Source organism: Phycomyces blakesleeanus (assembly GCF_001638985.1).
Source record: "Phycomyces blakesleeanus NRRL 1555(-) unplaced genomic scaffold PHYBLscaffold_50, whole genome shotgun sequence".
NCBI lineage: Eukaryota > Fungi > Mucoromycota > Mucoromycetes > Mucorales > Phycomycetaceae > Phycomyces > Phycomyces blakesleeanus.
In genome coordinates this window covers 76,742-89,767 of record NW_017265193.1, presented here as the reverse complement: position 1 = coordinate 89,767, position 13,026 = coordinate 76,742, and the positions used below count along the sequence as shown (strand labels likewise).

Below are 13,026 nucleotides of genomic sequence, written 5' to 3'. Positions count from 1 at the left end.
CATCTCTACCCATCCATCGTCACTATGAGGCAAGCAGAGCGGTAAAAATCTCTTCCAAACTAGTTCAATGTCCTGAAGGGACGACTCAATAACCTTTTGGAAGGTGCGAAGGAAGTGGTCTACTGAGTGAAAGACCTCTTCATTCGGGAAGGATCTAATCACATCGTCTGCCAACTGGAACTTAGGAAGATCTCTTCTATTAAGAGTCAACCCTCCAGTGCGACTGCTCTTCTCTACAACTTTCACAGAAGGCGAAAGGTACTGACTGCATGCTATTTCTATATCTATCATTTCTTTGACGCGTCTGACCTTATTAAGGGCTAATTCAGCTGCTTGCTCATCGTTCATAGCGTGAGCAGCGCTGACAGCCTCCACATGCTGTTGAAGTTCTAGTCTAAGTTTCTCTGACAAAGACAAGACTGTTGTAGCAGCATTCGCTACCAAGGGACGAAGGGGAGAGGGAGCAACAAATTGTCCAGGGGTGGAGCTGGCAAAGGAGATGTTGTCACTCAGACTGGCGATGAGGTCCTCCTCAGTCATGACGGACATGGCATCCTCATCATGAGCAGGGATGATGGCGGCGGGATAGTTCTCAGCAGAGGGGTTCATGGTAGTTCACGAAAAAAAATGTTGTGGTGGTTGAAGTTGAAGAAGTTTTTAAGAGGAAGAATTCAAGATTTGAAATTAGGAACGAAGATTCGTGAGAACTTGTGTAGGTTTTGTTTATTGAGAAAGATTTTGTATCAAAGTTTGACCAGGTTCCTACACTGAACTACTACTGCTATTTATATTGTTTTGGATTGGGAAAATTATATGACTGGGGTCAGGTAATCGATCCTATCTGAGCCTTAATCAGAGCAACGTGATCTTGGGATAATTAATGTATGATTAATTATATAAATGTGTGTAGTCCCAATGAAGTATTAACATCAAAAGTAAATGTGTTTATGAGTTATAATTATGCTTATAATAATCCACTGATGTATCCCATATTATGGTGATATCATCATATGAAATATAATCACTATCACGCATGCTAAACCTGTGTGTTAAATAATAAAGTAATCGGTAGACACCTTTGACTGGAATAGCTGAGGCCTTATATTATTTCCTTCAGACTTATTCTCAATTACAGCAGTAGTCAATACTCATTTACAACAACTTTACTTCTATTCTACCTCACTATATTTTTACTTTATCTTTATTCAATTATTATATTTTTACTATACTTTTATTTTACTCTCTCTATAATTTTCTATTCTACTTCTACTATCAACACCAGTTACATGTAGTAAAAATTTTCACTTGACTTTCTTTTCTTTTCCTCAAAAAATTATTTTAACCAAACATTTTTGTTTATAAAAGGAACAACCTTTTCAATCAATAAAATCATCATTCTATCCTTGATCTTATTTATTTTTGCTCGTTATTATCATTATTCTTCATTCATACATAGTGTCCTTGTTCTTTGGAGTGTTGTCTGTCAATTTTGATATATTTTGTTTCTCTGTTTTCTCTTTTCTGTTTTTCTCAGACTTTGTTGTTGTCACAATTTCCATTTTAATCTTCTCCCTATTTTTCTACCTGTCTGTCACCAATTCTTACCTGTCAAATTACCCATTCTTTTCCATTCTTATTGTATTCTTCTTCTTGTATTTTGTAATTCACATTACATTTATTTGCCAAGTGATACTGTTACAATCCACAACAAACAAACACATCACGTGTCAGTCGTCACATGTATTGTGGACAATCTCAGCTTTTGGCCATGTCATGGTGTCCAGTACCAGAAGATCAGTCTGCTCAGTGGGTCTGTCCGGCGGTTTGTCATGACGTGTCATCCTGGTTATGAGAGGCTGACATCAACAGTTTGTTGATGTGGTGCTGTGCCCTCAGTGGTAAGAGGAGAATTTTTCTGTGTACAGAAAAAATCTCGTTTCTGTTCCCTGCTCCTTCTACATATAATACTTTTTCCTTTTCCCTTGTTAACATATTTGTCTACATTGTACTCATTCGAAACCATTGTTCCCCATGCTAGTAACATTCCTCTTCTATAATGCACATAATTCATCTTGCCAACATCTCCGCACAACATCAGTACCTTTATTATTATATTTTTACCAAATTTTATTCATATATTTTATCCTTGCCATATCGATTATTCATAATCTATTTTTACTATCTTTATTTTTCCGAACTTCTATTATCAGCTTAAAATCTTGTCAACTATAAAAAGAGAAGCAAACTCAACTCAATAAATGATTGAATTTAGTTTCAGTATCTTTTTCTTGTTCTCTTCTCTTTGTAGTCTATACCATCTTGTGACATAATATATCAGTCCCTTAGTTTTAGGAAGGTTGTTTGTTGGTTTTAGTCTCCTCGTCGGTTATTACTTTTCTGTTTCATCATTCTCTTTTCATATACCTTTCTCTCTCTCTCGATTTTAACAACAATTCTATTGGTTGTTCTCTCTTTTCTTATCTGTCAACTATTGCTGTTTGCCACCTTTTGCTGTATCAATCTTCTGTTTTATTCTATTATCATTGTATTTTATTTGCCAAGTGATCCATTACAATCTACAACAAACCTAACACATCACACGTCATTGTTTTGTAGCAGAGCAACATGGTTTTGATTAACCGCACTCACTATGAACGAAATTGGTGTGACAGTCCTACTAATTTTTTAGTGATTTGGTGGCCAGCCACACTATGCTTAAGCAGGGTAAATTAGTGGTAAATGAGCTATGTTAGTTACCAATCAATGTAGTTTTGCCACACCAAATTTGGTTAGTGGTTTTGCAACAGATCTTAGTGGCTTTCCTACCATAAAACTTAGTGGAAACGTAACAAATTAATGTGGTTTTGTGCTAAAAAACAGCATAGCATTTGCCAGTTTAATGTTGATATCCACCATACCGTGGTGTAGTTTTTTTACAAAAAAGGAAATTATGGTGTGGTTTTTTTATGAAAAAAGAAACAGTAATGTAGTTTTTTTTATTAAAAAAATAATTTTAGACAGTAGATTTTTTTTATTTAAAATAGCAACATTGGTGACATTGCTTATTTTTACTTTTTGTAAGAAACTATTGGTAGACTTATACAGTGTTTTTTTTTGGTTTTTCTATTTTGTTTTGCGTCCAGCAAACAGGTTGCTAGAATATATGCAATATCCTTGACAATGAGGTGAGACGAGATAGCATTCAGAACAATTTTTCTACAGAATAGGATGGAGCAATATTGCCGGGTTAAACTATGCAATAACATTGTTTAATACTCAATACCACGAAATAATAGAAAAAATAAAGAAATATAATAGCACTAATAACTTACATAACTTCAACAAACATAATATAAACGCATGCTTCTTATAAATCAGTGTTTTTTCTATCGAGTAATAATAACAATAGTTAACATATGTAGCTTTAAAAAGAAACTCTTTTCAATATATTTACCTTCAGTCAATCAAAAACAGTAAACCACCCCAAAAAGTCAATAGTTCACAGGAAAGCAACTTGAGGATTCTCAAAACTAAACGAAATAATAATAATATTAGCATACATATAATGTAAAAAAGTTCAATTCTGTTAATTACCTTTCGATTGATATTGTAAATAAAGTACATAAAATTCAAAAAAATACTATTGAAAAGCTATATAATTATTAGTACATTTAAAACAGCTCTTTTCCTTTGTACAAGAATATTTACCTGGGTTTACATATCAGATTAAAGGCTGGTTATTGCTGTATCAGAATAGAGATTGCTCATAACTATTTTTAATTATTCAAAAAAAAAGATAAATGACCAAGTCCTATTCATATGTATATTTAGAATACCTTTTTCAGTTATGATGCATCTTGAACTCTTTCTTTCTTATTGTTAATTGCAAAGTTGTATCTAGAGTCTGCTTCCATTAGTTTAAATTTATTTCTGTTTTTTTTTTAGATTCAGATTGAATGAGTTATTACAAAAGTGAACAATTCAAAATATTTCTACAAGATTTCAACTTTTATTGGTGTGCTTTTGCTTGGCTGAAATGTGGGTGATGGAAAACATAAGAAAAATAAATACAGTGTTTAGAACTAACTAATGCTACTGATGATGGGGACCAAAAAAAAAGAAGAAATAGAGTGAAATTTTTTATTGCTGTACACAAATATGATCATGTGACTTGTGGCCTGTGCTTTTTTTTACTTTTCTAAGTATATCTGCTGCGTGTTGGTCTCCTTGGTGGTGTCATGACTACAATTGACTCCTCTTCAGAGATACTGTTGTTGGCACTATTTGAAGCAGAGAAATTAGCAATTTCATTACATTATATATTGAAATGAGTCTGTTTGTACATATTGTCCTGAACTGGCCCAGCTGCTCTCTCCTATGATATTTAAAATCAAATTAATAAAGATACTTGACCTTTGCAAATTATATACAAACCTTTCTTCTTTTTTCTGTCTGACGTTCAGCCTTCATTACTTTCTGTAAAAGAAGAGAAGCAGCCCATTGATCTCAACATTCGTAAAGTGGGAAGTTGTAGTTATTGAAAATTAACTCCTCAAGTCGCAAAGAGTAGTACAACTTTTTCTGAGAATTCAACTTTCCCCAGTTTACTTTCACAACACCATCATCTTTCATTATACACCAACATTGCCTGGTATACATATGAAACTGCAAGCGAATAAGCTTTTGCTCTAGTGCTGATATATTTACATCTGTCCCTTTTTGTTTTTTCCAGAGGTAGTTAATTAATGCATTGATTCTTGCAGTGGCACTTGGGGTCTTGTTTGTTCCTTGAGGTATGAACCCCATACGTGCCTCATTCATTGTTGCAGGTATATGTCTTACGTCCCTGTCATCAGGATGGCTTACTAGGTATGCCATTCGTCTTTCGATTTCAGATTGTTCGACGACATCTTTGAATAAAATTTATGAATATTCAAAACAGTTGCTAAACCCATTATTCTTATCTCTATAGACGTTACTAGTTCCATCTGCATTAAAAGTCTGTCTTATTTACTGTTGTTGATTAGCAACGTTTTCATCAATTCTAGCAACTGAAATGCGGATATCAGCCAATTCCTCACAAATAACAATTCTAATTGTGTTTAACATATTAATGTCCAATTGGCTATTCATATTAAGTAGATGGTTTAAAGATTATAAAAGAGAAAGGAAGAAATAAAAAATAATGAAAACAAAGACAGCTAATATATGTTGGGATGGATAATGTTGTGAATGAGTATTGATTACTGCTGAATCTGAGAGTAAGACTGAAGGATAAAATAATATCCTCAGCTATTCCAGTCAAACAGATCTCCCTTTATGATATTATCTAATACACAGATCATCATACACATAATTGATTATTTATTATTATCACCATGACATGGGATATACAAATACATATACATTATATATATGACATCATTATATTTCATCTACATATTTCTTTTATTATACAAATACTTCATTGAGAGACTACAACTACAACTATTTAATATTATGAAACATTACCCGAGTATCTGAGTCAGAATACTAAAATATTACTAATAGCATAAATGCTCTTCTTTACCAAAACTCTTGGACTGATCTGACTGGAGAAGTATCATATCAATTGGTCTTTCCGGATCTTTCCAGAAGAACAATACTCCTGGAAGATGACTCATCGTGATAAAGATTACTTAAGCACACACTGAATTACAAATTAGAAAAACATATAAATATCAGTAGATAGTTCCGTGTAGAAAAACAATGGAATTTTTATCATTCTTTACTTTTCTTTTGAAATAAACAACCTACACAAGTTCTCACAAATTCCTTTGTCTATATTATATTTTGCGTTATTTTCTCTCCACAACAGATAAACATATAAAATACGTTAAACCTCAACATCTAATTTATACAGACTTTATGATTAAAGCTATAAGATTGGTTTCTTTTTGCTTTCTATAGAAAATCGAATATTCCTTTCAAAACAAGAAGCAAAAACAAGAATTTAACAAATAAAATATAGACAAAATAATCAATAAGAACTTATATAGATTGCTTATTTCAAAATAAAAGTAGAGCATAACAGAGTTTATATGTTTTCTGATTTATGTTTTAGGACGTATCTAAATAAACTTTATTACAATGAGTCATCTTGCAGAAGTATTACTCTTCCGGGAAAATCTAGAGAGACCAATTGTTCTGATACTTCTCAAGTCATATCAATCCAAAAATTCTGGTAAAGAAGACCATTTATGCTATTGATAATATTTTAGTATCCTGGCCAGATACTCGGGTGATGTTTCATAATGTTTATCAGTTGTAGCTGTAGTCTCTGAATTAAGTATTCATATAATAAATGAGATATGTAAATGAAATATAATTATACCATAGATATAATATATGTGTACTTATATATTCTATGTTATTGTGATAATAATAATTAATACATGATAACTAATAATCAATTATGGATATGATGATCTACATATATAATAATATCTTAAAGACATATCCAGCAAAGTGAAATATCTGAGGCTATTATATTATCCTTCAGTCTTACTTTCAAAGTAAGCAGTAATCGATACTCATTTACAACATCAATAAACCGCGCTTATGAACTCAAAAAATATAAAAAAGGGAGCTCACGATCTCATTCAAGATTAAAATACCTCTTTTTTTATTTTAACTTTCATATACTACTCTTTTTTCAATCTTACCAATGTCTTATTTAAACAAAAGAATTAGAAGTTCTACTGACTTACCCTACTAGCAAGCAACTTTGCAATCACAAACGTATTCACAAACAAGTCAATGCTCCTGTTGCTAAAGAAAACTTACAGGAACCAATTATGCAATCTGCTTCAGCACAAACAAATCTAGAGGATGGTATGTATTTGAAATAATTTAGTACACACTCTCCAAACATAAATATTTATAGCCCTAATTGCCTGTTACAGTTCCATTTGATCCTTTCCAGTCAAGAACCTTTAAAGCGTCTTGCAACTTTGAAGCTGGTGACTAAGAACATGTCTACAACGATAACATCTTTACCAACAATATCTTCACAACATCCGAGCTATTCAGCATTTGCTTGAACGATTTTGTAATCGATTTTGAGGTTTCTACAGATCTGCATAGTCTACTTGTAGATCTTATGAACATGGTCATTCGTGATAATGACAAGCTCAAAGAAGATATGTTCAATTCGAATTGTCTTTAGATATTCTAGAAAGTTAACTAAAATGTTCAAACATTAGAATACAACCCAAAAAATCTTGCATGCCGGGCCTGTCAACACACTCATCAAAAGCAAGACTGACTTGAAGTCTTATGAGTATGACATTTGTGAGAATGTTTGCTCGCTTTTTGATATCACCAAGAATGAAGAAGAATGCTCCATTTGCAAGGCTCACAGATACAAGGAGATCGATGGTGATTCTTCTTTGGTACCAGTAAATACCATGAAAATGATGTCACTTGGTGACCAACTTGCGAGACTTCTTGGTAACAACAAGACAAGATTAAAGTTGCAATACAGGGCCAACAGACAATCCATTTCAAATGATATGTCTGATTACTTTGATAGTGAAGAGTACAAGACTCTAAAAGAGCAGCAGCTCTTTGATTCCCCTGATGACATAGCAATTGCTCTGTTTCTTGATGGTTTTGTAAACCAAAAAAATCGAAACGGCAATTGACTATTGTGCATGTAATGATGTTAAACTATAACCCTAAAATTAGGTAATAATTAATGCAAAACATAAAAAGATTTTTTATACATGGGTTGATCATCAAAAAGTTCAATGGCAAGCAGATTAAAGCCAAAGTTCACATGGTTATGACCTCTGGTGACATTCCTCAAGTGAGTTAAAGAAAAACTAAGGAGAAAAGCAACTCACCATTTTGAGCAAAAATAGGTTACCCAATTTTGTCACCACACAGGTCACATGTCCAACAAAGGTTGCTGGATATGTGAGGTAGAAGGTGTCAGCCCTCCCCACAGTAAAGAGAAATACTACCAGAACCATTGTGCCACTTTGAGAACAAAGAACGACTTTGTTAAAGGTAAAAAAGTAAGTATACTATAACAAAAAAAAATTATATATTAATATAAATTTTATAGGCTACTGGTATTAAAGAGGCAAACATTTTTGCCCGATTGCCCACCTTTAGTGGATCTTACTTCTATAGACTTGATGAGATGCATTTAATTGGCCATGGAATAGGCAAACTTATTTACAAACTAGTTGTACTTTCCAACACTGAGTCATTGAAAGCTTACTGGCCAAAGAGTGAAGACGAAAGTCATTTCCTGAAAGAGAGATATACCTTCTCTCTGAAGGAAAGTGATGTTAAGCTGGCAGGTAGACAAATCCAGTATTCTAGATCCAACATATCTGTATCCTTCCAAGGCAGTTGAGATAATATTATTGACAAGAGGGAAGGCATAAGGGCAATCAATTACATTGATTTCCTTTTGTATGTTGTCCCCACTCTGCTGGTTCCTCTTTTTACAAGACAAACAACTCGAAAGGCACTCCTGGCTCTGGTAAAAGATTGCTCTATATGCTTGCAGTGGAATTTAAATGAGAATATGATAGTGGAAATGGAAAAGTAAGTTGAAATGAGCTTTGAAACTTTATTATTTGAAAATAATGCTTACTTTCTTTTTTAATAGCAATCTTAATATTTGGCATCAGTTTTTGGATTCTGAGATTACAAAAAAAAATCTATCAGTCAGAGTCTTCTCTCCCGTAAACCATTATATTACTCATATTAGTCTTATTACAAAAAAGATGGGTAATTTAAGGGTATACAGTACCAGATCCATGGAACAAACAATTGGCAGATATTCTAAGTTAATCAAAAGTAAGGTTTTCAGTGAAAAAATGTGGGCAACTTGGTGGAGCGACTAGCAATCCATGGCTATCTGAACTGCTCGGTAGATTTCGATGAATTAGTGAATCTAGTTATATCCACAAGGACATCTCTGGACAACTTCCTGGAACTTTCATCTCTCTCTCCCTACAATTATGATCATCAACTCTGGAGTCTGTTCGAAACTATACCCTATATACAAGAATTTACCAACATACCCACATTTACCAAGGAATTACAAACCTTTTATACCCAATCTAATTCACAGCAAACCGATCCACAATATACCATGAACACAATCCAGATAGCAGCGCGCGCCTTAATTGGTAGCCATGTATATAGTTCAGAAATGTACAGAAGAAAGAGATCAGAATTCCGTCAAGGCAATCATTATATAAAATTTCATGCCATATACCAAAAGTAAGTTTTTCATAAAGAAATATCCTATAGAATGAAGTTTCTAATTACTCTATTTAAATCTTAGCAAAACTCACTGGTTTATTGGGTCTGTTGTTTTTTATTTCTCACATAACATCTCACCTCATGATGAAAACTGCAGGCAGTTTCTCATGTTGCTAAGTGTTATGAATGATCACTCAGCCACCGACTATGACAATTCCATTCCAGTTGTAACTCTAGATGCAACTTCAATATACCAAAGATTAGTAGTAATTAGTCTAAATGATATCCAAAATCAAGTCGGCTTAGTCCAAACCGCTATGGACTCAAACAAATATAAAGTAGTTGCTTCATATTATATATTTAATGAATATATAAAAAGTACTGCTGGAAAATTAAGCCATATCAAACTGTAAATACCCCATTATACCCATTTTTTATCTCTTCTTTCTTTAATATACCCATAAACAATAAAAAAAATCTTTGTTTCTATTTCAATAGTTCAAATATATTTTTATTTTAACAAGTTAAATTAAAGAAAAATTAAAAGAAAATAAGTCATGCAAAGTAGATGTATAAAGTAGCTATAGAGATTCACCTTCTTCATCTTAAAATTATTTTTTAAGATGATGTCCATTTGCAATGAAAAGAAAAAAAAATGCGAAGTAAAAATTAAAACAAAATAAAAGATAAAAAAATCAATTTAAATCTCACACTTTTGGTAAATTAGTGGGAAAGTTAGTTGGTCTGCCACATTGATTAGTGGTATTGGCAAAATACAACAATCTTGACAATGAGACAAAAAAAAAGTTTTAGAATTTCAAATAAAAAATAAATAAATCAAGGTATTATACTCTCTATATGATATATATATAAAAAAAAAGACGTTTCTATTATGTTTTTTTTGCTCTTAAATACAACTTTATCTTTTTCACTTTTTTTTAATATTTTTACCAAAATCTAGAGTTAATTTGATTGGTTAATTAAAACAAATTAGTGGCATATCCACTACTATTAGTAGCGGCCGCACCAATTTCATTCATAGTGACTATCAGTCCCTTTTTCAATCGATTTCAACCTTTTTAATCAGTCACAAAGTCTCAAACCCCCAATTATAATTTTATTTTTTAATTTTAATTTTAATTTTAATTTTATTTATATTATTTTTATTTCTTATTCTAAAAATTTGACTTCTCATTATTTTTATTTTTATTCTTCTCCCAATTTTCTGAAAACAAATTTCCCTTCCCTTTCTTCTTTCCCAAAATTAGTTTCCCACTCTTTTATTTTTCTTACTTTTCTTATGCACTAAATATGACGTTTTCCTCTCAATAATACTTTACTAAAATTGTTAACTATAATTTTTCTATTTCTTTATAACATACTTCTTCCTGATGTTTTCCATTCTTTATAGTTATATATTATAACTTCATTTGTTTTTCTTTCATGACGAATCTTGATTACAATTATTTTATCTATATTTCTTTTATCACAATTATCTCCTAGATATCAGTGCAACCTATTTTCGCCATAAATGTTATCCAAGAAGTAGTATAAATAACCATTCAAAAATCAATCAATACACAATTGGTGAATTTTTCTGATACAAAAGTTTTCTCTAAAGACGCTGTCTACTTTCCCTAATTTCTCTTATAAATTTTTCTTCCATTTACTGTTTTTCTTTGTCAAGTCTTTGTGGAAAATTGACTATTTTCTATTTTTTTTCTATTATTTTTCTTTCCCTCAAATTTAACGATTTTCGTTTTTGCTAAGTTTTCCCTTTATTTTTTATTCTAAAATTATCTTAGAAATTTTCTTAGTTAATTTTTAATCTTTTATTCTCTGAATACTTCCCTTAACTTAGTTTATTTTACATTAGCATTATTCATTTTCTTTTGCTAGTTCTAGATATTCTTTCCCTTCTGAAATTCCTTCTATTTTTCCCTTCTAGAAGTAGTTTCTCTTATTTATTTTATATTTTATTAAAATTGTTTCCCAATTCAAATAATTCTATCTCATTACGGAATTCAATTCTTATTATTACCCATATCTTGCTTTACTTGTATATATCATATACATAACAAAGTACCACATGCGTCAGTTTTGACATGTAATATAATATATTTGTCAGCTTTATTTTAAAAAGCATATTCCACCAAGTTTAGATATTCTTTTGTAAATCCCTTTTTAATTTTTCTTCAAAATTTTAATTTCTTTCTTTCATTTTCACAAAATTGCCTTTTTTCAAAAACTGATTTTCTGAAAATTAAAATCTTTTCTCCTTTATTTTTCCCAAAATTATTTTCTCCCTTTTCTTTTTATTTTATTCTTGTGCACTAAATGTGATGCTTTCTTTCAAACACTACTTTACCAAAATTATTAACATAATAGTTTTTCCCTTTATTTATAACATACTTCTTTCTGATATTTTTCTTTTCCTGTCACTACGGGAAAAAAAAGTGGGGTTTTATGGCTGCTTTATGGCGGTTTGACAAGGCGGCTTTGTGGCGGTTTTTTGCCAAATATCCACTTTGCCCCCCTGGAGTTTAAATACATATTACAGATCTCCGCTTTCTGATTCTCCTTTGTTGGCTCTTCTATTGGACAGCGTTTCATTCTTTATTGTATAAAGTATATTATATAATCGATTACTTTTATTGGGTACTCTCTTAAATGTCATTTATTACTTTAATATTTTAGCTTAGAAAGGAATTCTATTGGACACTAGTAATTTTTTTTTAATGTTACTTTTATGAAAACAGTTTTTTATTGGATAATATACATGTAAGTGTTTGATCATTTTAATAAATACAAATTTTTATTGGTTATTACAATAGAAGATCATTTTTATTAATCATTTTTATTGGTTGTTATGACAGAAAAAAAATCATATTGCTCATTTTACTGGTTATTATGACAGAAAAATAAATAATATTGTTTATTTTATTGGCTGTTAAAGCATAAAAAAATCTATAGATACATTTTATTGGCTATTTACTATTTAATATTCTAGGTTTTCATAGTAAAATATCCTATTCAATTCCACTACACCGGATTACTTACAAGACTGTAATCTTTTATGGCGGTCCCTCCAGAGATGTGCAACTCTTGCAGTTGATGCCCAGTTTCCGAGACATCTAGTGAAGTCTATACCAGAATCCTTCATTATATTTGCGTGCCTGGCACACATTTCTTTCTTAAGTGCTACTGGTATAGACCCCCAGCTAGGATTAGGACCAAGAGTGATCACTGAAGGATGGGCAGCCATATCATCACATATAAGCTTTGTACACATATTGAGTGTGGCCTTTTCGTTACTTGTTACTTCAATGCCAAGGTCTTCACTTATCATCTTGAAGATATGCTTTAAAGTTATTTCACGGAATATGCTCACCGGTTTGCGGATGGTATTAGCACTAGACTATTAAATGACATATTAATATATATTCAACTCGTTTTATTTTTTGTCTTACAATGGCAGAGACAGAAGGCGAAGTGTGTTGGTTGGAAATGTTTCTATTCTCCAGTTGGCTCTGGAGAGCAGTAATCTCCAAATTCAAATCTTCGATGCTCGTCTTCATTTCGAGCTTCAACTCTTCGATCTGTGCCTTCATTTCAAGTTTGGCCTTTTCTTGGCCTGCCTTCAAAGATAGTATCTCATTGTACATGGCGTGTAGCAAAGAGATGGAATTGTTATCTGTGTTATTCATGTTGAGAGTTTGGTTTACCTGAGAAAAAGGATTGTTGTGAAAGAAAGATAAA

General features: G+C 31.7%; 4 protein-coding genes across 4 annotated transcripts; 1 reads left to right on the top strand and 3 right to left on the bottom strand.

The window, feature by feature from the left end:
• Positions 1 to 672, bottom strand: PHYBLDRAFT_189619 (hypothetical protein; the record flags this gene model as incomplete). Its single annotated transcript, XM_018439687.1, has 1 exon — positions 1 to 672. A coding segment is annotated over exon 1 (609 nt), but the record flags the coding sequence as incomplete, so codon positions are not given.
• Positions 673 to 4,506: 3,834 nt separating this feature from the next.
• On the bottom strand, positions 4,507 to 5,663 carry PHYBLDRAFT_176376 (hypothetical protein; the record flags this gene model as incomplete). The annotated part of the gene is made up of 2 exons (XM_018437752.1): positions 4,507 to 4,910; positions 5,570 to 5,663. 2 exons carry the CDS (start codon positions 5,661 to 5,663, stop codon positions 4,507 to 4,509), a joined length of 498 nt encoding a protein of 165 aa, XP_018283223.1.
• Positions 5,664 to 6,129: 466 nt separating this feature from the next.
• Positions 6,130 to 9,680, top strand: PHYBLDRAFT_63568 (hypothetical protein; the record flags this gene model as incomplete). The annotated part of the gene is made up of 12 exons (XM_018441140.1): positions 6,130 to 6,223; positions 6,494 to 6,554; positions 6,758 to 6,873; positions 7,011 to 7,150; positions 7,245 to 7,655; positions 7,787 to 7,849; positions 7,905 to 8,060; positions 8,111 to 8,351; positions 8,433 to 8,601; positions 8,666 to 8,856; positions 8,934 to 9,285; positions 9,350 to 9,680. The coding sequence occupies 12 exons, from the start codon at positions 6,130 to 6,132 to the stop codon at positions 9,678 to 9,680; spliced, it is 2,325 nt and encodes a 774-aa protein (XP_018283222.1).
• A 2,537-nt stretch (positions 9,681 to 12,217) lies between these two features.
• Positions 12,218 to 12,974, bottom strand: PHYBLDRAFT_176374 (hypothetical protein; the record flags this gene model as incomplete). The annotated part of the gene is made up of 3 exons (XM_018437751.1): positions 12,218 to 12,234; positions 12,328 to 12,685; positions 12,738 to 12,974. The coding sequence occupies 3 exons, from the start codon at positions 12,972 to 12,974 to the stop codon at positions 12,218 to 12,220; spliced, it is 612 nt and encodes a 203-aa protein (XP_018283221.1).
• Between the last annotated feature and the right edge of the window lie 52 nt (positions 12,975 to 13,026).